At 36.8% G+C, this 24,387-nt stretch overlaps 1 protein-coding gene across 1 annotated transcript; it reads left to right on the forward strand.

Annotated features, from left to right (window-relative positions):
* Positions 1 to 240: 240 nt before the first annotated feature.
* Positions 241 to 23,144, forward strand: LOC127420023 (fibronectin type III domain-containing protein 7-like). Its single transcript, XM_051661940.1, has 14 exons — positions 241 to 389; positions 3,543 to 3,803; positions 3,936 to 4,196; positions 4,287 to 4,544; positions 6,130 to 6,393; positions 9,467 to 9,727; positions 11,538 to 11,798; positions 15,568 to 15,828; positions 17,478 to 17,738; positions 18,870 to 19,130; positions 20,629 to 20,916; positions 21,154 to 21,390; positions 21,727 to 21,792; positions 22,087 to 23,144. The coding sequence occupies exons 1-14, from the start codon at positions 329 to 331 to the stop codon at positions 22,365 to 22,367; spliced, it is 3,282 nt and encodes a 1,093-aa protein (XP_051517900.1). The 5' UTR covers positions 241 to 328; the 3' UTR covers positions 22,368 to 23,144.
* The last annotated feature ends 1,243 nt before the right edge of the window (positions 23,145 to 24,387 follow it).

A 24,387-nucleotide genomic window follows, 5' to 3' on the forward strand; every position in this document is an offset into this window, starting at 1 on the left:
TTTGATTTTGGGGTGAAATGCAACCTGGACATGTTTTTGTAAAATTCACCTGTCGCCTTTTTTTCTCTATATTAATATACTTTGTATAAAATATATCATTGCTAATTATAAATGTGTGTTTCCTGTAGTTCCTTGTGCTCCAGTGGTAACTGCTACACACCTGGACTGCTACACAGACTCTGTGCTGCTTCAGTGGACCCCCATCAAGGGCTCCATTTCATACACTGCTGATGCCAGAACACCTGGGGGCCTCACCTCCACCTGTTCCTCCAACGACACCAACTGTGAGCTGAAGGGACTGACTTGTGGACAAACATACAGTGTTACCATGGTGTCATATGATGGAGAGTGCCACAGTACACATGGACCTGCCCTGGAAGTGCCATCAGGTATAAAATTGAAAGTGAAGTCAAATGTAGTACCTTGCAATCAAGGGATATTGTCAGGAAACTACTGTTTGTACTGTTGTGTGTAATGTGCTTCCCCAAAAATTATACTTAATTATACTGAAGTAGATATACTGTAGTTAACTTAGTTACATTATTTGATCGTTCTAACACTTTTTAATGTGTAATGTAAAATAACTTAATATTAAATGTTGCTATTTTTATAGGAATAAAAGCCATTTTGCATGCCCCCCATTCATCACCATTACATTTTAATCAGTTACTGTATATAGAACACAAAAGTATTTTTTTCCAATTCTAAATATTTTTTTTAAATTATAATTTAATTGCAAGGCGCAACAAAAATGAGTAAACTTAGTTGTATATTCAATTTACAAGTTTATGATTTACAAACTTTTTGTAACAGAGTTTAAATAATGCTCTTTAGGGCTAGGCTTAAGGTTAGTGAAAATAAATAACTATTGGTTGCAAGGCTGAAAATAACATTTTTAATCTGGATATGTCATACTGTAGCACTCACCTGAATATTGATAATGCATCTCTTTATGGTGGTCCTCTAAAATCAATGGCAGTTATGGCCCTGGGGTTGGTTGCACCAGCCATGCATAAGTTAAAACTTAGCTAGTTAAACTGTTAATGGGCACTAAGTTAAAATTTCCGCACTAAAAAATATTTAAGTGTTGTACCATTAATTTGAAGTGAAATGTAACTCTACGTATAAACTAAATATTTCTCGGACCAGGAGTAATGGTTGAAATATAAAAACAAACTTACTGAATGACATCAGTGACAAACATGGGCGTCACTTTGTTTTAAAAAGTGGTGGAGACAGGTTTTTTTTGGGGGGGGGTGTTGGTGACGTCACTAAGTGGCGAAAGTCATGAATATTAATTATTTTATTTGGGGATAATGTCAAATAATCTTTTACGGTTTTAAAAATTGTCATTGTTGATGACCAATTCAAGAGCTCCGATAAATATTTCACTGAATTAATTGGATAACTTGATCTGTACATGATCCGTACATCAAACTTCAGCACTGGATTGCCACATGTTATAAAACACACGAATGAAATGGAAACTAATGCTCAAGAAGAGTTATTTCTTCTACATTAGACACTAACCTGATGAAAGTTATTTCAAAAAGTGGTTGGGACAAAATTGGCAAAGGCAAAAAGTGGAGGTGAGTCCCACCCGTCCCACCCATAAATGACACCTATGGTGACAGAGTTCAATCCTTTATACATATATGATGATGTTGACATTTACACTAATTTACATTTGTGAGAGAGAACATTATATAAAAAACAGACTTCTTAGCGGCTTTTCAGCTTGAAACTGATCTAAATGGTGTACTTTCCAGCCGATGTCATATACAAAATGTTTATTAAAATGAATATATGTAATTTTTCCCAGTCTGTTGTATTAGTATTTATTTTTTGCACCTTATTGATTTTAGATGCAGTTCCTGAATATTATTATTTACATATTTAAATGTGCTCATTATTATGTCTACTTATTTTTTTTTAGGGCTGTCTATTTAATGTGTTACTTCTGTTTGATTAATTACATAACAAATAACGCAATTAATCATGACCATGGACATTTATAAGAAATTTTCCTATCATCGAAGCAATTCAAGCTTGAAGATCCATCATGTTTTTACGAGTTTCAGTCAGCAGGGTGCACTCCAGCTGTACAGACAACAAACCACATTTACTAACAGCAGACAGCACAAGATGAGGATGTGTCCTTGCATTCAAAAACAGCTTGACAGAGTGCAACTCCAAATGCAGGGGTCTAAAGATTTGATTTTTAAGTTCAAACTATGTTTAACTTGACACAATGTCCTAAAACTGTTTATGACGTGTCTTACACCAAAGTGAGATGCTTCAAAAGTGTCCGTCTGACACATGTGTACATAGACGTGTCCTTAGAAAAGCCCTTATAAAAAGTCTACCTGAGACAGATTGCTGAATTCAATTGCAAAATGGATGGCTGTGAACTGTAGGCCAATGATTGGCTTATGTTTAATTATATGGAAATAAACATATATTGCCCTCTAAAGCCACTTTTTGTATTGCCTAATCAATGCTTTACTAGTCTGCTACAATAATGTAACTTATATTAATTATCTGAATTATTGGGGGGCCTGGGTAGCTCAGCAAGTAAAGACACTGACTACTACACCTGGAGTCACAAGTTTGAATCCAGGGCATGCTGAGTGACTCCAGTCAGGCTTCCTAAGCAAGCAATTGGCCCATTTGCGGTAACGCGCTCAACAAGCCACGTGATAATATGCACGAATTGATGGACTCAGATGCGGAGGCAACTGAGATTCACCGTCTGCCACCCGGATTGAGGCAAGTCACTACGCCACCACTAGGACTTAGAGTGCATTGGGAATTGGGCATTCCAAATTGGGGGCAAAAGGGGAGAAACCATTTATTTATTTATTTATAAAATAATTTATATTACAGCAGTTACATGAGACAGAAAGGTTTGAACATCAACCATAACCAGATAAAACTGAAATGAACGGCTTTTCAACACTTCTGTTAATTAATATCAAGGCCGCATATTGGATCAATAAAGGTAAACGTCATATTGTGCGACTAATTATTCTGGAGAGCTTATGACCTGCTTGCAAAGTCTTGCATTAATAACTTAATTACTAACGAGTAGTTACTAAGCCCTTAGTCTGATCTTTAGGTCAACTTAAATGAGACCTTACGTGGAGCTGGTGCAACCCTACCCTGGTACTTTGGGACTAAGGAGGGAAAATATGTGAAAATTAAGCAGTAACCTTTTCAAAAGAAATGATAAAAAAAAAAAACACACATTTAAAAGAGAAATAAAATTCATTAAATATTCTAGCATAAATGTTTTCTAAGAATGAACCCTAACATCTTTAAAACTGTATGTTTAAACAAATAAAATGACTTATTTTCTTATTCATTTGAAAACTATATGCTAGTTGTCACAGGGGGAAGTTGTCACAAGGGCTATATCTCGGTAGCAATAAGGTTTTGAATCAAAAATCCAAATACACAAATGTGTGTGTTTTAACTCTATGCTCAGTTGTATTTTGTAATTGCTTTTCACATGCCTCTTTCTCTCTCTCTCGTACGAACAGTACCCTGTCCACCTCAAAATGTTGAGTTAAGTTGGCTGTGTTCTTCAAATGCTGCATTTGTGCAGTGGAATAATGGTTCAGGGGCGGAGTCATATGTAGTGCATGCCATTAGCACAGAAGGTGACTTGACAGGATGTGACACCACAAATACTTCCTGTGTTGTGCCTTACTTCATATGTGGCTCCGAATACACCGTCAGTGTGGTAGCCGTTGACCACCACTGTAATGTGTCCAAGAGTACAATCACAGGACTGCATTCAGGTATGTGACGCTTAATAAAAAACAATGTGGCACATGAATGTATGTGATTGTGCTTCGAGAACTTGACAAAAATGACAAAAACTTTAGCTCCCTAATCAACGACCCAAATATTAACTCCCATTTTGTCCCCAGTGCCATGTGTACCTGACCAGCTTCAAGCAAACCTCAGTTGTGAATCAGGTGTGGCTGACATCTCCTGGCATCCCAGCAAAGGAGCCGTTTTTTACACTGCTGTCGCTCAGGGCTACGGGGGCTTTGCGTCATCATGTAACAGCAACAGCAGTACATGCGAGTTCACTAAACTATTGTGTGGACTCACCTACAGCATCAGCGTGACTGCCTCAAACCATGTGTGTACCAGTGATAACAGTTATAGCATATGGCTGGACACAGGTGAGATGACAACATTTAAACATAAAACACAAATTTTATTTTGCCTTCCCATGCTTTAAAATTCATATCTTCTTGTCTGTAATTGGTCAGTTCCATGTGAGCCACAAGGAATCGTTGCTCAAATGGAGTGTAGAAGCCACACAGGTGTAGTGTCCTGGGAACCAGGAGAGAGAGGTGTGTCTTACCTGGTGCAAGCATCCAGTCCAGATGGACACCAAATACATTGTGACAGTCCGGCCACCAGCTGCAGATTACCCAGCTTGTATTGCGGTCAAGCCTACAACCTCACAGTCACCGGCCGGAACAGAGACTGTGACAGCCAAAGTGCCTTTTCAAAATTACACTCGGGTGAGAAACAACATTTTCTCATCTTAGTAGACCACTCTTTTAGCAACATCCAAACACTCATTTGGGAATGAAGATAGCAAGGTGTTTTCTGCACCTCTATTTAATTACAGTACAGCAAAATAAGTTATATTTTACCCGAGTACCCTGAGTTTGAAGTCTGAATTGAACATGAGATAAAAAAATAGTATGTATGCAAAAACAACATACAGTGAGACTAGTTTAATCTGATTCATGAACAAATGACTTTAATGATCCAGTTCTCTGGCAGCCCTTTTCCACCGACATGGTTCGGGTGTGGGTTCCTGGGCCGGTGCGAATTCTCGAACTGTTCTGCGCATTTCCACCGCAGAAAAGGCCATTCCAGGGCCGAAAACCTGGTTCTGTACCAGCCCCAAAAGCTTGCTGGTCACTACACAGGAACCGATTATGTCAGGGGATGGAGGGTGGGATAATGTTTCGTCATCATGTGAAAGTTTTCCCAAACAACAACAACAACAGTAGCTACCGTCTGCAGCAAGGAGTACATCTTCGCTCTATAACAACAATAAAAAACCCACAAAATTGTCAGACATCAAAAGACATAAGGTAACGCGACGAAACAAGTGCTCTACTTGCGATATGGTATTTACGAAGATCCAAGATAAACTAGAGAGATCGCAAAGAAAAAAATACTCTACGAAAATGAAGATACAGCACAAAATGATGCATGCCACCTTCATTCAGACAACTGACCAAATCATAAACAAATTGAAAAACACTTAAGGGAGCACAGGGACCATAAGAAGGACATAAGCAATAGCGACAATGGAAGGAGAAATTATGTTTTGGACTCGGACACCGACCAGCCTGCTAACTAATTGAGTTCAGCCAGTATAACGCTCGTGATAAACAGTGAATCGCCGGTGTCCTCTGCAGCTGATCTCAGTAAGTTGTTATATTTGCGAACTTTTTTTTTTTTTGCTTTTCTTACACTATTATCATCTTATTTTGTGCATTTGTTTTGTTCTGTAAGAGGATTTTTGATCAGCTACTCACTAAGTTTAGAAGATCGTGGCTATCTGTTAAGTAAAACTCAAGTGGGATTCTCAATCAGTAATATTATATGCTATGGCAAAAATCCAAATACAACCATCTGACACACAAATGTTAATGATTCCACTTAGAACACAGAACTTGGCAAATTAAGCCAAAGTTCATACAATATAATATAATTACATTACCTGTCGTCTTTAGTGTAGACGTCGTCTCTGACAATCTTGTTGAGCAATGTAATAACGATGGATTGCATTAATCCATATGTTTAAATATGTCCTCATAAACAAGAGTAAAAGCTGTATACAAAAACACTGTGACACACCATGTTTGTTTATATTTGAGGTGGTCATGTGAAACTACCACGTAGACAGTTACCCGGTACTCTCAGGTCAGTGGAAAAGCATGGCTGGTTTACTACAGATTTTCCCGACCATGAACCAGCGGAGCACAGACTCTGCACGAGAACCATCGCAATTTTGGTGGAAAAGAGCTATGAATCAATCACAAAGACTCTGAACTCTCAGTCTGAATCAGTCTAATTCTTCCTCAGTGCCCTGTGCCCCTACCAATGTGCAGGCGTCTCTCATATGCCTGTCTAACTCTGCGGCTGTAACGTGGCAGAGTGCCTCAGGAGCGCTGTCCTACCAGGCTGAGGGCATTACTGTAGATGGAAACCATACTGCCTACTGCAACAGCAGCGTGACCCACTGTAACCTGGAGCATCTTCTTTGTGGACAGACCTACAATGTGTCCGTACTGTCTGTGGACACTGCGTGCCGCAGCGAGGAGAGTGCGTTTACACAAGTGCATACTGGTGAGTGGCACATGATATCTAACAATTAAAATGCACAGCTGAACCTCAAGAGTTAAGGTAAATGATATACCTCCAGAATCAAGGACGTAGGTTTGGTTTGAAAGTTGGTAGGGACATACTGCAAAAAGAACATTATTCAAAATGTTGATATTAAGAATGCGAGAAAGTAGTGTCTATAGGCACAATATTTCCTCATAACTAGTGTCATTTTCTGCCCCAAACATATTAAATATTAGCCTGTTTTTTTTTACTAGCACTATTTTGATCATGAAGGTCTTATTTTATTTCCTGTATTTTTATAGACAAAATATGCTTTTCGTATATCTACCCTGATGTTCTTCTCCAATGTGCAAAATAAAACATATATTGGCTAAATATATGCTATACAGTGTATGCAGAAAATATTAAATAATTAGTTAAAAATGCAAACATTCTTGCGCTGATGTAGACCGACTCATTTTGACAGGCTGCTTGCTTGACTCTCTAACACACGCCTATGTCGTCATAGAAACACAGATTAGATGAGTGCCTAATATTTTCTGCTCCCTGTATCTTTTATAAATTTTAAGGATGAATGCATTAAAATCATTCCGCAAGTAAATTTGATGCAGAAAAAAAATTACAAATTGTGATGTGCAGCCCCATTGGCCACCACTAAATTCTTAATTTGGGATGGTAATCAGTTGTCTGTGCAATTATACTAGCATTTTAACCCTTTTATCTTGGATGGGCCCGCCGGCGTGACATATTTTTTTTTTTTCAAAATATGAATAACTACAGTCTTGACCAACACAAATTAGGTATCGTTAGAAAGCTTAGAAGCTCTACTTTCCAATGCATGCAGGCATTATGACCAAAACTGAACAAGTTCTTTTAAATTTATAGACAAATCAGAAGTGTTCTATTTTCATCATTTATTAAAAAGAATTGCACATTATTGCAATCAGTAAAAATCAAACTGATCAAATAGCCATGTGTCATATGTTGTTGGAAAGCTCTCAAACAGTAGAATACAACCAGCCTATTTGTTTTACTCGCAGACAAAAATATGGCGAGTAATAGCTAAGTATATGTCTTTGACAATTATGTTGGTGTTGCTTATATATGCCACATTTTCACTTATACTTTTACGAAAAATAAACAGAACATAAAATATTACCATCACTAAGAGGAGGTGATTATCTTTCAAACGAGCCCACACACAAGGTAATCTGATGCATATAGTTCATTAGATAATCCACACAAAGCACAATGTTACATATGACCACCAGGAGATGGCGCAAAGTAAATGACACAAACTCAATGACGCAGACTCATTGAGTCAAAAGGCACTCATTCTGTGAAATCTCATTACTAAAATCATGTCTCCATGATATGCATACCTTTAGTCATTGTTGTGATTGCATGTGTAATTAGTTCTTATGTACAATTATGTTTTATTTGTTTGGAGAGGCTTTTGGACACATGGAGTTGTTTTTGGACACTATGATTTTTTTTATTTTATTGTAATGCTATAACTTTTGATTGCTTTGTCATATTAACACAGTTTATTTTCTCAGATACAGTTGACATGATTGGGAACAAAACAAAATCATCAGAACTACCTTATTTATACCCAGAGATACATAATGTCAAATAAGAAAAATAAAATAAAAAAATTTGGGGCTACGTTGTTTATTTTTCAGCAGTTTCTTAGGCTGAGAGTCTCAGAATTTATCATAATCTATATCATTAAAAAATTTGAATTTTTTTTTTTTTTTTTTTTTAAATGATACCAAACACTTTACCCTCCTTGTTTTTATTTCGAGTTATAAGCCTTTAATTTTGGGTATGCAAAAACAGGGCAAACATTCAAAAACACCTTCAGAGCATAAAGGGTTAAAATCCTGCACCTCTAATCCACCCCCCTTACCTGGCACAGTCACTCAAATTCAAAGGCGTCTTCCTCAAGAGGGCTTAGTTTGACTTAGTCTTAGGGGCCATTTACACGACAACGTTTTCAATTGAAAACAGAAAACATTTTGTGTTTGGCTGTTCGTTTACACGACAACGGTGTTTTGGGTCCTGAAAACACAAACGTTTGAAAACGGGTTTCAAAGTGCAAGTTTTTGAAAATGATGCCGTTATCGTCTCCGTGTAAACATATACACAAACGCGGATTTGTGAAAATGATGACGACATGCACACACGTATTACATGTTCAGTCTATAGGTATGTGCGTGAGTACTTCAAAACAATGCGCGAGACATTCAAAACTACAATGGCGGACTACAGGAATGTGTTTGTGCTGCTCAAGATCGAGTTTATTGATGCTTCTCCAGCAAAGTGTAGATTTACTGCATCATTACTACGACCAGCGATCGCCATCTTCATTGTTTTGTATTCACTGCTCTGTGGAAAAATGCTTATGTGCGCAGGCGCGTAGTGTTTCTTTACAAAGTGACATCGCCAACTACTGGCCTGGCATGCATAATACAGCCTTTTAGTCATTTTTGCAGATCCATGTTAACGGGGATCGTTTTGAAAATGTTGACGTCTGTACGCGAAACTTTTCAAAAACGCAAAGGAAAAACTTTTCAGTTTTTAGTACATCGTTGTCGTGTAAACGTACGCTTAGGAAACATTTGTACATGAAAAGTATGCTTGATTAAATCTATTAGTTTAAAGAATTAGACCTAAGATACAAATGGAAATCCGCCTGTGTAATCTTTAGAGAATGATTAAAAAAGCCCTTACAGGAATCATAAGCAAGTGTGATTGGTGCATCCTGAACAGCGCTGAGAATAGTAATAGGTGCCACGTGATAACGCCTTTTATGCACCGCTTCAGAAGACGTCGGAAAACTATTTACACATGAATAATGATGCTGACTTTTTTAAACAATTATTTAAATGAAAATAAAAACATATTACAGTATAAAGTTAAAGTATTTTCTAAGTGGTGAAATTGCTCAAATGCTGGTGGGGACATTTTCGACTTTCTGAAAGTTGACAGGGACATCCATACCTAAATGTATGCCTATGTCTAGAATAGGTGTATGAAAGGTCTCTCGCTCTTTTTTCCTTTTTTTTAGCACCCTGTCCTCCTCAAGCTGTTGATGTTCAGGTGAACTGCTCTGCTCGTGTCATAACTGTCACATGGGAAGCCAATCTGGATGCAGAATTGTTTCATGTGAAGGCGGTGACCACTGAAGGAGTTGTCCTATCCTGTGACTCCACTGGCACTAGCTGTTCCATCAGTAGCTTGCCATGTGGCCGGTCATATTCCATTACTGTGACAGCTGTCAGGGGTGGCTGTGAGAGTCAGCCCAGTACTGCTGTTAATGCCCCCTCAGGTAACCTTATCAGTCAACCACTAGTAATTCTGAGTCACTGATATTGAATTTTCAATGACAATATCTAAAGTGGCCTATATAAGTACAATTTAATGACAGCAAATGAGATTCAAAATTGCTGAAATTAAAATAAACACAAATTTTACACATCTAATAAAATTACCATTTTCCGCAAAAACAATCACATCCTTTAAAAAAGATGGTTTGCTTGAGGAGCAAAGATATTACAACTTTCTTAAAAAAATTTTTTTTAAAAAGACATATCTTACGCAATTTTGCTTCTCAAGTAAATTTATATTGTTTAAGGATGTTTAGATATTTTTACTTGAAAACAAGACAAAAATTCTGATTAAAATTTATTGACTTTAATGACAAGGCTGTCTGTAGATTTTGGAACTGACACAAAGGGAAGATAACATTTCTGTAAATTGGCCGTTCAGACAATAAATGGCCAAATAATTGGCCTGTATATCTGTTTGTCACTAAAGAGTTACATCACTAAACAGATTAAAAATGACCTGGAACCCTGGCAAATGACAAGCAGGGGAATAACTCTTCTCCTTGCACCTGTACATAGCAGGTTTTATGTGTTAAAGGAGACCAATTATGCCCCTTTTTACAAGATGTAATATAAGTCTCAGGTGTCCCCAGATTGTATCTGTGAAGTTTCAGCTCAAAATACCCCACGGATCATTTATTATACCATGTTGTAAATGCCTTTTGGGTGGAATCAAAAACACGCTGTTTTCATGTGTGTCTCTTTAAATGCAAATGAGCTGCTGCTCCCCGCCCCATTTCCGGAAGAGGGCTGTGCCTTTACAGCTCGTGCTTCAGATACTATAGCAACAACAAATCAGAACCAATATGACTGACACCGTAAATACCGGAGTTCAGCCATATATGTATGAGCAACCGTAAACGACGCAAAAAAGAGTTTGTGATAGTGCTTCTTATGTAGAAAATCACTTCCTGCCCTCCATCTGCATTTCACGCAACAGCAACGCAGTGATGTGATGTCATGTGCAAACAAGCTATAACAGCATAGCTCTGGTCTCCGTGAATACAATCAGAGACAATGGTAACTTTAGCTGCATTAGCCGTGGAATCAGCTAACAAACGCATTCGGAAAGGCGATTTGCAAACATTCACAAAATATAAAGTGCGATACTTACATCTTCAGGATATAAAGTTGGAACACGAACAGTTGGTACTGATCCATGCTTGAGAGTCAAATTTTTTGAAAATCCTGCTTTATATTGACCCTCATTCACAAAGCAGTCCGGTGTAAAATTATTTGCACAAACATACATGAATTTTGGTATGTTTTGGGGCACATTTTCTTCAAAACAAAACTTGTCCACTGCGTCTTCAGTGGCTCTGATGCAGGGAGTACATGAAGACTCTTATGTTCACTTTTACAGCCAACAACAGAACACTTATGACGCTTACAATGTTGAGACATTATTTTTCTCAATGTAGCTGCTCCAGCGCAGAAAAAAATGGCGGACTGTGTGTCGATCACTCAGAGGAGGATCTATGATAATAGGGTGGAGTCCGTCACCAGTCGTGGGCGAGGCGTGCTCTAAAGTGACATCACTTTAGAGTGGATACCAAAACCAGTCATTTTGGGACACTGTTTTGATTAATAGAAATATAAGAAAGAGGAGTGGGTGGACTTTTAACATTGTAGGGTGGTTGTGTACACACACTGCCGACTCACATTTATGTTCAAACACCGTGTAAAAGTGAATTTTGCATAACAGGTCCCCTTTAAAAGGTAATGTGTTTGTGTGTGTTTGTGCATCTTTAGCTCCATGTGTTCCTCTGGGAGAGACAGGAAACCTGGACTGTGTTACCAACTCAGCCTTGGTGTCATGGTTAGAAGCAGAGGGGGTGGAGTCTTACTCTGTGCTGGCTGTGGATGTGAGTGGAGATAACTCCAGCTGCTCAACTACAGGCCTGCACTGTAACGTCCCCAGCCTGCGGTGTGGAGGCTTGTACACCTTCCATGTCACTGCAGTGAACTCATTCTGCAGAAGCAGACCCAGCAACACTTTCCAAATTCAGACAGGTACAAACACACTACTATTTCCCCACATAGTGTATACAGAAACATCGGTACTCAAATGCTCTTCATTGTTCCAATTCCACACACACACACACACACACACACACACACACACACATATATATATATATATATATATACACTTATAAACACAGTGACAAAATAATAAACTGGGGCTCCAAAAGTTAACACATTCAATTTTAAGATTAGTTTAAGCTGCACTGTGCAATTTCTTAGGCACTAGCAGCACCGCACAAACTCTGTCTTCTATTATGCTCTCTCTGAACTATAATGCAAGGACTGATTGTGGTCCTGTGAGGCTCCAGGTGTCAGGCCTCTCAGCTCGGGGCCCCTGGCAGTCAGAGGCCCCAGGGCACTAGCCTTATTTTACAGGTCCATAACGCATGCTTGCTATAATATATTGCTTACCCCATGACCAAAATATGCCTCTAAAAGAGAGTAGTGCTACTGCATTAACAACTAGTTATTAGTTCAGTTTGATTATGTGTATGGATGTTTTATTCAACTTCAGGTAATTTCTTGTCCCAGGGGGTTGATTTTTAATAAAACTAACAGATTTCAACTTTCTTCCATTTTTTTACTGTACGAAGGTCACATTAAAACACTCTTTTTTTTTTTTTTTCTTTCTTTTTTTTTACCAGGCCATCATCATTTAATTTTGGTACATTTCAAATGCCTTTTATATAGATTTTATTGTTTTTTCTTTTAACCTTTTAGCCATACTTTCAATATTAAACTAGAGTATAAAAAATCCCTTAAGAAAATACTAATTATTACATGTTTAAAACTATAATAATCAAAACAAAGTGTGAAATAAATATAAACAATTTCAATATTTAATGTGTTTTTCTATCAAATTTTTAAAAATTACGACTTTGGCACAGTTGTAGCGTCATTTCCACCACACCATGTATTTTAGCCCCTAATAAAGGTTTTTCAAAAGTTAGTGTACTTGTTAACCAAGTCGACAAAAGTTTTAGTGATGAGAATGCTAGCTGTGAAATTAGCCTTAGCAAGACATTTAAATCTTTAAGCTCGTATTTGCTGCTGGAAAAAAATTATCAAAATAATAACACTTACAGACTTGACCAACACAAAATAGGTATCGTTTTAAAGCTTAGAAGCTGTACTTTACAGTGCATGTAAACTGAACAAGTGCTTTGAAATTTGCAGACAAATCAAGTGTTCTGTTTAGATAATTTATTTATAATTTTGCACTGTACGTATTATTGTAATCAGTAAAAACATCAAAGTGATCAAATAGCCATGTGTCATATATCGTTGGAAAGCTCTCAAAGAGTAGAATACAACCAGCTGTTGGGCCTCATGTATTCAGATAGAAGACAAAGGCAGGCCTAACACAGTCGTAAAAACATAACTCAAGCCCCCACCTTCTAAGTCGTAAATTTTACTGATAAACATCACGCCAAAATCAAACAAAGGGAGTCCAAAACAGACTACAGGTCCATGAAGCCTTGCTCACTAAAGGATCGAGCTCTCAACTCCTATTGGAAGAGGCACACAACAGAACGTCCCTCAAACATGACATCATCAGGAGTTGAAATAATTCTGAAATGCATCCAGAATTCACTTCCAGCGACTTAGTTCACCGAATATAGACATAGCTTTTGCTGCTCTCCAGTGCAGCCTTGTGGCACAAGGAAGTAATGTCCAACTTGAAACTGTAGCCATACAATCTCCATCTCGCTGGATGAGTTGAGATTACTCTGTGTTCAACCAAACACTCTAACGGATCCGAAGGAGACCGCCGAGCAATTCGCATCTTCATCCGTTAGATTCAGTTGATTAATTTAAATATTAATTAATAACTACAGAAATAATTATTAATTATTTCTGATAGTAACACTGATCTAAACCACCAGTAAAGCCCTACACAGCCAATTACAGACAAAATATAGCAAGTAAAAGATAATTACACATCTTTGACATACACATGTAAACAGGCGTTGCTTATAAGCCGCGTTTTCGCTTATAACTTCATGAAAAATAAACAGAATATAAAATATCACATACCATTACTTAAAGGTGATTCCTGTTAAAACGACCACATGCAATGTAATCGGATGCATTGTTCGCTAGATAATCCACGCGAAGCACAGTGTGCACACAGCACATAATGTGCTATCTGGCTAAAAACAGTTAGATTTCCTGGATCAGATTACTTCATCGGAAATGATGTAGTACTTTGTCCAGCATCATGTAATGTTAAACCAATCATATTAGGATTCAAATCATTGCAACCAGCGGTGAAAGTCATCCAAATATGGGCAGAGAGGATTGTTCACACTAATTACATATGGCCAACAGGAGATGGCACCAAGTACATGACACAAACTCAATGATGGCTCAAATGACACAGAATGGAACTGAATGAGATCTCATTACTCATGCCTGCATGCTTTGGAGAGAGAGCATACCTTTAGTCATTGTTGTATTTGTATGTGCAATTACTTATGTACAATTATTATGTTTTATTTGTTTGGAGAGGCTTTTAGTCACATGGAGATGTTTTTGGACACAAGGATAAATAATATTTTTAACACTGTAACATTTGATTGCTTTGTCATATCAACACAATTTTACTCAGTTACAGGTGACATGTTTTGGAACAAAACAAAAGCAAAAGTTTTTCGGAGCTAACTTATTTACACCCTGAGATATACTGTATAATGTTAAATTAGAAACATTTAAGTTTTATTGATTTTTCAGCAGTTTCAGAGTCTCATAATTTATCATAATCTATATCATTTAAAAAAAAAATACGTTTTCTTTAAAATTATACCAAACAATAGACTTTGTTTTTTTGTTTTTGTTTTTTTGTATAGTTAAATGTCTTTTATTTTTGCCATGCCACTGAAACAGAAAATCTTTCAGCGAGTAAAGATGCTGACTACCACACCTGGAGTCGCAAGTTCGAATCCAGGGCATGCTGAGTGACTCCAGTCAGGCTTCCTAAGCAACCAACTGGCCCGGTTGCTAGGGTGGGTAGAGTCACGTTGGGTTAACCTTCTCGTGGTCGCTATAATGTGGTTCTCAATGTGGGGCACGTGGTGAGTTGTGTGTGGACGCCGCGGAGAATAGCGTGAAGCCTCCACACGTGCTATGTCTCCGTTCAACAAGCCACATGATAAGATGTGTGTATTGACTGTCTCAGAAGCAGAGGCAACTGAGATTTGTCCTCCGCCACCCGGATTGAGGAGAGTCACTACGCCATCACGAGGACCTAGAGTGCATTGGGAATTGGGCATGCCAAATTGGGGAGAAAAGGGGAGGAAAAAAAAAAAACCTTCAAAGCTTAAAAGGGTTAAAAAAAACAGGAAAATGCCATCTGTCAGCATAATTTCCACCACATAATTCTATTAAACACAATACTGTACATAATTTGAGATGCTGTAAATGACACTGTGGTGGGAATTCTATGACTTTTAGAATGTTTTTTTTATTTTTTTACAGAATTGACAAATCTCCTGTGCATACATACACTGTTGGACATTGTTAGTAGACAATTTGATTTTCTAGAAATTCACAGGGCTAAAAGTGCCTGAAATTGAAGAATCACCCGTATACAAAGCAGATTTAATGAAAATTCGGTTGTCACTATATTAACTTTTTGGGACTTAATTCGGTTGTTGAATGCGGTTGTCACTCCGGTAAATAACCAAACTCTGTTTGTACAAAAAACAGGATTAAAAATCTCTGTGTAATCTTTAATCTCTGTCCAATCATGCAGCTCCATGCGCCTTCACATCCATCACTGCACACATGGACTGTTACAGCAGCCATATAACAGTCAGCTGGCAGCTGAACGAAGGCTCTTCCATCTACGTGGCCACAGCAGAAGGTCAGGACCTCAGCATCCTGGTATGCAACAGCACAGGCAATTCCTGTGACCTCACTGGAGTGCAGTGTGGAATGCAGTACACTATTATAGTGTCCGCCGCCTCCGACAAATGCAGCAGCCAGCGGAGTCCCCCTTACAAAATTAACACAGGTACACAACTACAGATCCACACAGACAACTACACAATTAATAATCTTCTGTATACGGTAACTTGACAAGAAATACATTATACTGGAACAACCTAACTACTAAGTAACACTGTGTCCTAAACAGGCGTGATGCTGTAATTTTCCAGCAAAAGTAATTTGTCTGTCCACACTGAAAGCGAAAAGCTGCATGACGGCCAATCATAACTTGTTGGATGTTTAATATACAGTTATTTGGAGCAGGATTTTGGACCAATTAAATTTCACTGTGGGCGGGGCCACCCAGCGCAACACAGCGGAAAGAGAAATCAAGTGATAAACAAAATGTGCTGCCTGGTTGTGTCTGGTTAGAACATGGTGTAAGAGATCATTTACATTCACCTGGTTCTTAAAGTAAAATAAGTGCTATTTTATTAATATATATATATATATATATATATATTTTTTTTTTTTTTACAAATATATTTTACTGTAATGCTGCAATTGACCAATCACAATAAAGTATTCCAGAGAACTGTGTAATAATGTCATATTAACCTTTGCTCTGACCCGTGACCTCTTAGAATCTTCTTAGAATCTTAGAACTATAATTTGTCCAACAAACAATTTAATATTGTGAAGAATGTCTATGCCACTTTTTTTCCCCAATAAAACAAAGATGAACAAGGGCTTTTAAGCTTCAAAAATGACAATAAATAAATAAATAAATAAACAATAGGGCTGTGAATCGGTTATAAATGTTGAACTAAACAAATTATCATTAAACATTAAAATATTATCATGAATATACAGTATTTACTTTACACATTGTATCAAAGAACTTGGAAATTGGTTATTTATCATTTATTTTAATTATTTTAATATGTACATGGTAAAATGTTCTATTTTTTGCAAATCCCATTGAGTCTCTATCACACATGCTGGGTCTCTTGCACGGTTTCATTTTTTACACTGGTTCAGATGACAGTGAGCAAGTGTTTTCGTGTGATGTAAAGAGAAAGGCTGCTTGCCCGTATCTCTCCCACACCTGGCTCACCACTTGCTGGTGAAGTCTCCATTCTCCGTACAGTAAATCCGCTCCCGTGTTTATTATGCCTGGGACATGTGTCGCACATAATAAATAAGCATGCACTGTTCCACAAAATCAGTTTCTGTGCTAGGATGTGCAGTCGAGTCGAGCATGTACCCTCCTGGAAATTTATATATGCCAATTTTAACCACAGGAAGTGGGGAAAAACATTAGTTTCAGGAAGTAAAAAAAAAAACAACAAAAAAACTGTTACTGCATTAATTGCATTAATGTTTTTTAATGTGTTAAACAGTCCACTATTAATGACAAAAATTAACCCATAATAAAAGTTGTCAAAATGACTTGAACGCTATGTTCCAAGACTTCTAAAGCCATTTAATATCCTTGTGTGAGGAACAGTCGTTATTCACTGAAAATCACACTCTCAATCACGTGTGCATATTTAACCTTGCCGCATCAAGACACACGGCGTTAGTTTTTACATGCTGTGTGACTAATCACGATACACTAAGTTATGCATGAGTGCGACTTTGTGAAATATTGGCCATTGAATTCTGCAGAAATCTGCAGGCACAGAATTCATGGATTCCTACCCAAAACCTCTCCTTTCTATTCTCCTGCAGCACCTTGTGCTCCTCAAAATGTGTCTGCGAAGCCGGTGTGTGAAACAAATGGCCTGCAGGCATCATGGTCCAACTCTCTGGTTACCGAGTCATACTTTCTCATGGCCAGGGGCAGAGACGGGGACATCCACACCTGCAGAAGCATTGTGAACAACTGCACCCTGCCCCACCTGCACTGTGGACAGACTTATTACGTTAGTGTAACAGCTTCAGCTGGAAACTGCACCAGCCTTGCCAGTCAGCAGGTTGCCTTCCACATGGGTAAGACCATCACAAAAACACACACACTCTGCATCTATTAATATACAGTATGTATCAAAATATCAGTCAACTCAGTCAAAGAGGACACAGCCATCCACATTTGGTGAAACTTATACCTACCAAAAATGTTCAAAAGCAACATTAAAGACACATGAAACAGCACAACGAGAAATCCTTATACAGTATTTGCAGACAGTATATGATAAAAGTTGTATTGCTATTTGTCTTTTTATCATTAGACAAGACAGTTAAAAGTTACAGAGAACTGAATGAAACATTTTAAGCACATTAAACATCAAAAGCTCATGTGCGTCTACCGTGCATGTGGTAACACGGTGGCACATATTAAAAAAACGAACAAACTGGAAAATGGACGATATTCGATGCTGTCACACGAAACTAATCGGCCAAATGAGAAAATGCATTGCTACTGGAGATCATTTTAAATGACCAAATATCTGCTGATTCATGGCGATGTATCAGTTGACATTATCAGTGGTGTTTGCAAAGGTAAGTATCACTAATACTGCTTATACGTTGGGTTACCAAACCAAGTGTTAAATATGTGAGCTTATCTTGTCCTCCACCATTTTTGCTAAGCTTATCTTGTCCTCCACCATTTTTGCTAAGGACATGAATTGTGTGTCATCTTGAGGAGAGGTGATCCATCTTTTTTTTTTTTGGTTGAAGGATAAAACTGGCAAAAAATACCATAAACCTATAGCATAGCAAACATTGATAAATACATTTGATTAATGTGATTATTTTGATTATACATATAACCTTTTTGGCATATCACGTAATTAATTTGATTTTAATCGACTGATAGTCCTGCTTTAATATGAGCTGACACAGAAAGACAGACAGACCTTTAACGTATATACTTGCATATACCCTAAAGGCTCCAAAAGTGATAAATAATACAACACATTTTTAAGAAATGATTGGATAAAGTTTTGAAGCTAGATACTATATATTATTACTTAATATACTTTATTTACTGTGTATATATTACCATATAATATATTTATACACTGTTACTCTGTATGTACTGTATACTGTATTACTGCAGTATGTTTTATTAACTGCCCAGTGACCGTGACTTACTTTATTTTATTTTGGTCTTTACAGTGCCCTGTGAACCTCAGAATCTGAGTGTAGTGGTGCAGTGTGATGCCAGGACAGCAACACTCTCATGGACAGAGAGTCAGGGATCACTACAGTACTTTACATGGGCTCAAACCAAGGAGGGGAACACACTTCACTGTGACACCACAAATACTTCCTGTAGCATCCGTGGATTGACCTGTGGGACAGTGTATAACTTCAGTGCACAGGCAACAGATGGCACATGCAACAGCTCCATCAGCATGCCAGTCCAGAAGGGCGCAGGTATACACACAAATCAGAGTGTTATTATCAGTGCTACATGATTTAACAATATACAACACAAAAATCCCTTTAGAATAGTATTCCTCAGTTCTTAGTTCATTCTTGGTTCATATTTCCTGCTATTTTCATTTTTTTTTTTTTTTTTTTTACATTGTGACATTAATTTCATGACAATTCATTAATTTCATTATCTATGAATTGTCGTTACTGCAATGCATTTGGATGTTTTACTTTTGAGTTTGATGGTACTGTATTTCTCATTCTCAATGATGATTCTCACTTGATTTGTATTACAGTAACACTTTAAAATTACTTTTAAACTAAAAGGTTGTATATGTTAATATTAGTTAATGCACTATGAACTAACATGAACTAAAAATAAAGAATTTTATTTTTATTAACATTAACAAAGATTAATAATAAATGCTGTAAAACATACAGTATATTGTTCATTGTTAGTTAATGATACTTAATGCATTAATGTTAACAAATGGAACCTTATTGTAGTGTTACCCTGTAATTCGTTCAATTTATTGAGTAAAAGAAAGTTAATATAATATTTTATTTTTTTTTTTATAGAAAGCAGTATACATTAAAGGCAACATTACAAATAATATCATTATTTATAAATATTTTACAATTTAATCATATTGTGTTTATTTTGAAAATAGTCTTCATTTTCTATAAGCAAAATATCATTTAGTTTTTTTTGTTTTTTTTGTTTTGGACTGGATTGCTGTAAATATCCAGGATTATTTGAAAATAATACATTGAAAAGCATTTTTAGGGTGAAAATCCTTATTAAATTTTGCAATATCCGCTTATTAAACTTTTATTAAAGCAATTAAACTCACATTAACCCTTGACTTAGCCTCAGTTGTAAAAATCAGTAAAATTGTGAATTTCACGAAGAACATGTTAGGGTCAAATTTCAACCCAATTTTTAGTAATGCCTATTTTTAGGAACATCAGTATTTTTCATTTTTTTTTTTTTTTTTTATTTCATTGTGACATTATTTTCATGACAAGTTCATATTATCTCCCCAGTTCTCATTACAGTAATGCATTCGGATGGTTTACTTTTGAGTTTCTTTGTAATTTTCATTTTCTCAATGATGATTCTTATATGATCCAGTAATATTGTAATGAAAATCATCCTGACAGAACACAATGAATGATTTTTTTTTTTTTTTTTTTAATTAAAGTGAGCAAATATAAAAAGAAAGTACAATGAACACTACCATGATGTATAAATACTTCACAACTCAAATATATATGTATTTTTGCCATATGTCTTATTGGTTTAAAAACAAGCTTAATTTTCTTCAAGGAAAATATATATACAGGAGGTATGTATTTTTGCCTTTTAATTTTGGGGTGACATATGACCGAAGTATGACAAATATATTCTTAACATGTTTTGTGTGATTCACCCAAAAGTTCTTGTGACGTCTTTTGAAAGTGATGTCTTATTAACCATCTGTTGACTGTCCTGTAGTCCCATGTCCTCCTGGTACTGTGAAAGTGAAGACTCATCTTTTGGGTGATGCCACTCTGATCATGGTTTCCTGGAGTTTTGTGGACTGTCCTAATGTCACGTACCTGGTGCAGGTGACCGGCCGTATCCAGGACGACCTGCAGTCAGTTTTGGACGTGTCATCTTATTGGACAGACAGAAACTACTTTGAGTTCCCTGTGCCATGTAGCACCTCCTACAATCTGACAGTTCGAGCACAAAATTCAGCTGGAATCAGCAAACCATCTCCGGCCATTACTGGTGTTACAGGTACCAGATAACACTGAAAAATAGCAAGGATTTTTTTATTTTATAGAGATATTACTGAAGACACACAGCCACTGTGCCAACAGGACAGCTTATCTAATTAAAGTTAAAATTTAAAGAGTGCATTTCTAAACTTAGAAAAGGAAAGATTATCAGAACAGACAGACAGACAGATTTCAGTATAATGGGTCAACAATTGGTTCAGAACATACTGAAACATCTCTCTGTATATCTCTTTAGTTCCCTGTCCTCCACTAGATGTCACTTTCATGGGTGATAACTCCTCAGCAACAGTGGCATGGAAGTCCTCAGCTCTTACCACAGGATACACCATATACCAGCTCTTCTCTGGGGGCAGAGTGGCTGTTTGCAGCACTACAAACCTCAGCTGTCAGGCCTCTGGGCTGCAGGGCTCCAGTACTGGCGTGACAGCCAGGAACAGTGCAGGAGAGAGCATTGCCTCTATAGTGATTACTGGTAAGACAATAAAGATGTGTGGGTTGTAGGGGCATGATCCTATTGTCATCCTCATTTTCTTAAAAGAATATTCTTAGTTAAATACAATTTAAGTGCTTCTGACAATGGACTTACAGTGGAAGTCTAGGGGCAATCATTGTGTTTTTGTATAGACTTCCATTGTAAGCCTATAAATACAAACTGAGGGATGAGTGTGAATTATTTTTTTGTGGTAAAAGAGCTTAAGTGGTATTTAACCTAGAAAATGAATACTGTATGTGCATCTTTGGCAGGAATATATTTATTGAATCTTTGCATGTGCAAATTGCAAAGTTTACTAATGCATAGCTTTTACAGGCCAAACATCCAACCGTCGAAGGAGAGACTTGAGAGCAGCCGAAATCTTTGCAGGACTGACCTCTGGTGAGATATTCTACACTCTTTCATGTGAATAATTGTGAACAGTTCAAAAATTACTTATTTTGCTTAGTTGTCAATAAAATAATGGCACAAAGCAAGAAAATAATGGTCCTTAAATTAAGTTTCATTTTCTTTAAATTTTGTGGTGAAATATGACCCAGGCATGCTCTTAACAGGTTTTGTAAAAACCACCTACCTAAACAACATCATTGATAGAACAAAATTAAGAGGAAAAATGTATCTAAAGAATAAAAGGAGTTTGAAGCTGTCATTAATCAAGTACTGTTACCTCTGCAGACCAGCTGTCAGTGCCTGAGGTAAAGGCTGCTCGTGTTGCGGGGCTGTCACTGCAGGTTGAGTGGTCTCCAGTAACGGGGGCAAGTTACTACACACTGATTGTGAGAGAGGACACCATGTCTGGCACTACGAAAGAGGTTCTGTCAGTCTATGATGAGATTGCTACTGTTACTGACCTAAAACCTGCCACATGCTACTGTGTCGTCCTGTCTGCCAAAACCTCCATCACTCAGAGTGCTTATTCCCAACCTGTGTGTGTCACCACTGGAGTCTCTGAGTAAACTGGCTTCCTCCAGGGTGGACTGTGAAGCAATGTGATAAACAACCAACAGATGCTGTTTCCCATGTTAGTTTTTTGATCACTACTGGATAGAAAAATGTAACAAATCAGCAGAAATTCTAAACAAATACAGTGTCAAGCCTTGTGACTGATCACCTCTATAACTAATCATTTATAATGAATATAATCAAAATAAAACGAATCACTATTATTATTATTTCGATTTTTTACTGATGTAATATCTAATATATGATGATTTCTGTTAATCAAAATCAAAAAGCATATTTTTTTTTATGAAAAACTCACTTAAAAGTGAATAGATGTGATTTCCTGTTTGTGGTAATGTAAGAAATGTTGCATAACACATTGTTTTTTATGAAAGTTATATAATTCATAAAGTCATTTTCTGTAACTAGGACATGAATTGTTTCAATCAAGAATGTTTGCATAGTCCAAATAAATGGGTAATTTATCACGCACTATTTTTAAACCTACATTGTATTTTCTGTCTGATGTTCTATACAACGTACATGGCTTTGTGAACAATCTACAACAGTAATTTTATACATAGTCACATGAAAGCATAAAAGACTGTGAAAACCAGATAGAGTGGAGTTTGCATTAAAAGCCATGCAATAGCTGTTCTAATATACTTGCTTTGCTTTTCTTCTAAATTATGTTGCATAGTTTTTCTTCAGTGACCTGAAAACAAGCTTTCTCAATAGTCTTAGTGAGGAACTGAACAACTTTCAAAATTACATTTTACAGGCCCAGATTGTGATACAAATGCTAAATAAAATAAAATAATGTGTTTCTTTTTTTTAAATAAATGTATAAAATAAATTACCAAAATAAAACACTTTGATTTCATGCTAAATTATGAATTTAGGTGTGGTAAATGTCTTATCAAGATATGAAATTCATTAGGGGTTCAGCTGACAAATAAATAAATAAAAACCTGATCTAAGTTTTCATGTATGTATATATATATATATATATATATATATATCCACACACACACAGGGGCATAGATTCCAAGGGGGATGGGGGTAACTTCTTCACATTGTAACCCTCCCCTCCCCAAATGTTCAAGCCAAATCTACGCACTTGCACACACTCAGGGGCACAAAAATGGAGTATGCTACATATTCAACAGCAAAAATCATACTTTTTAAATCTCCATAATACCTTACAAACAACCAAAGCACAATTTTAAAACGTAAAGGTGTATTTTATTTAAATAAACTTTCTTTAACTTAAAAAAATAGAAATACTTATTTGAACCCATTTAAAATGCCAAGAAAATTTTATTTTATTTTATCAAGAGGTAACTTCATACTGTAGCTGCCGCTCACCCTCTGTATACCGACATTGCTCTGACTGTCACAAGACAAAAATTGTCAGAGGGGGAATATGTTCTGGCCTGTGCACAGAACAGAAAAAGGAAGATGGAAAATGAAAAACAGTATACTGAAATGAAGAAAACAATGCCCAAGTGGACAAAGAAGGATTGTTTGGCTTAACTTACCACTTTATTACTGAAAATCTTGAAGAAAGGCTAGAAGTTAACTGACATTTAACATTACCGAGAGTTAGAGGTCTGCATTTCCTCGGAACTCCCGCAGGACCAGCGGAACCCCATGAGATTTCTTGCGGCATACTATTAAATTTCCGAGTTGAAGATGGTAGCGGACGGTAGGTCCATGAGTTGTGTGCGGAAGCTGGTGGTCAGAGAAGAGCCTAAAAAATCAGATGTGGATATCTAGGCTATTTTTATATTAGGCTATTAATTTATGAATGAAATAATAATAATAGTAATAATAATAATTATTATTTTATTTTACAGTTTATTTTTGATAACAATAAACAGAAATCCAACGTAAAATTGTGCACACAACACATGCATCAAATTTTCCAATATTTAGAGCGAAAACTTAACAAGAGAAAAGCTTGTTAAATGACCCTCTGCCATGTCCAGCCTATAGGCTTACTTGTCTTGGGCTCCTCTTACTAACCATAAC

Source organism: Myxocyprinus asiaticus, chromosome 29 (genome assembly GCF_019703515.2).
Source record: "Myxocyprinus asiaticus isolate MX2 ecotype Aquarium Trade chromosome 29, UBuf_Myxa_2, whole genome shotgun sequence".
Taxonomy (NCBI): Eukaryota; Metazoa; Chordata; class Actinopteri; order Cypriniformes; family Catostomidae; genus Myxocyprinus; species Myxocyprinus asiaticus.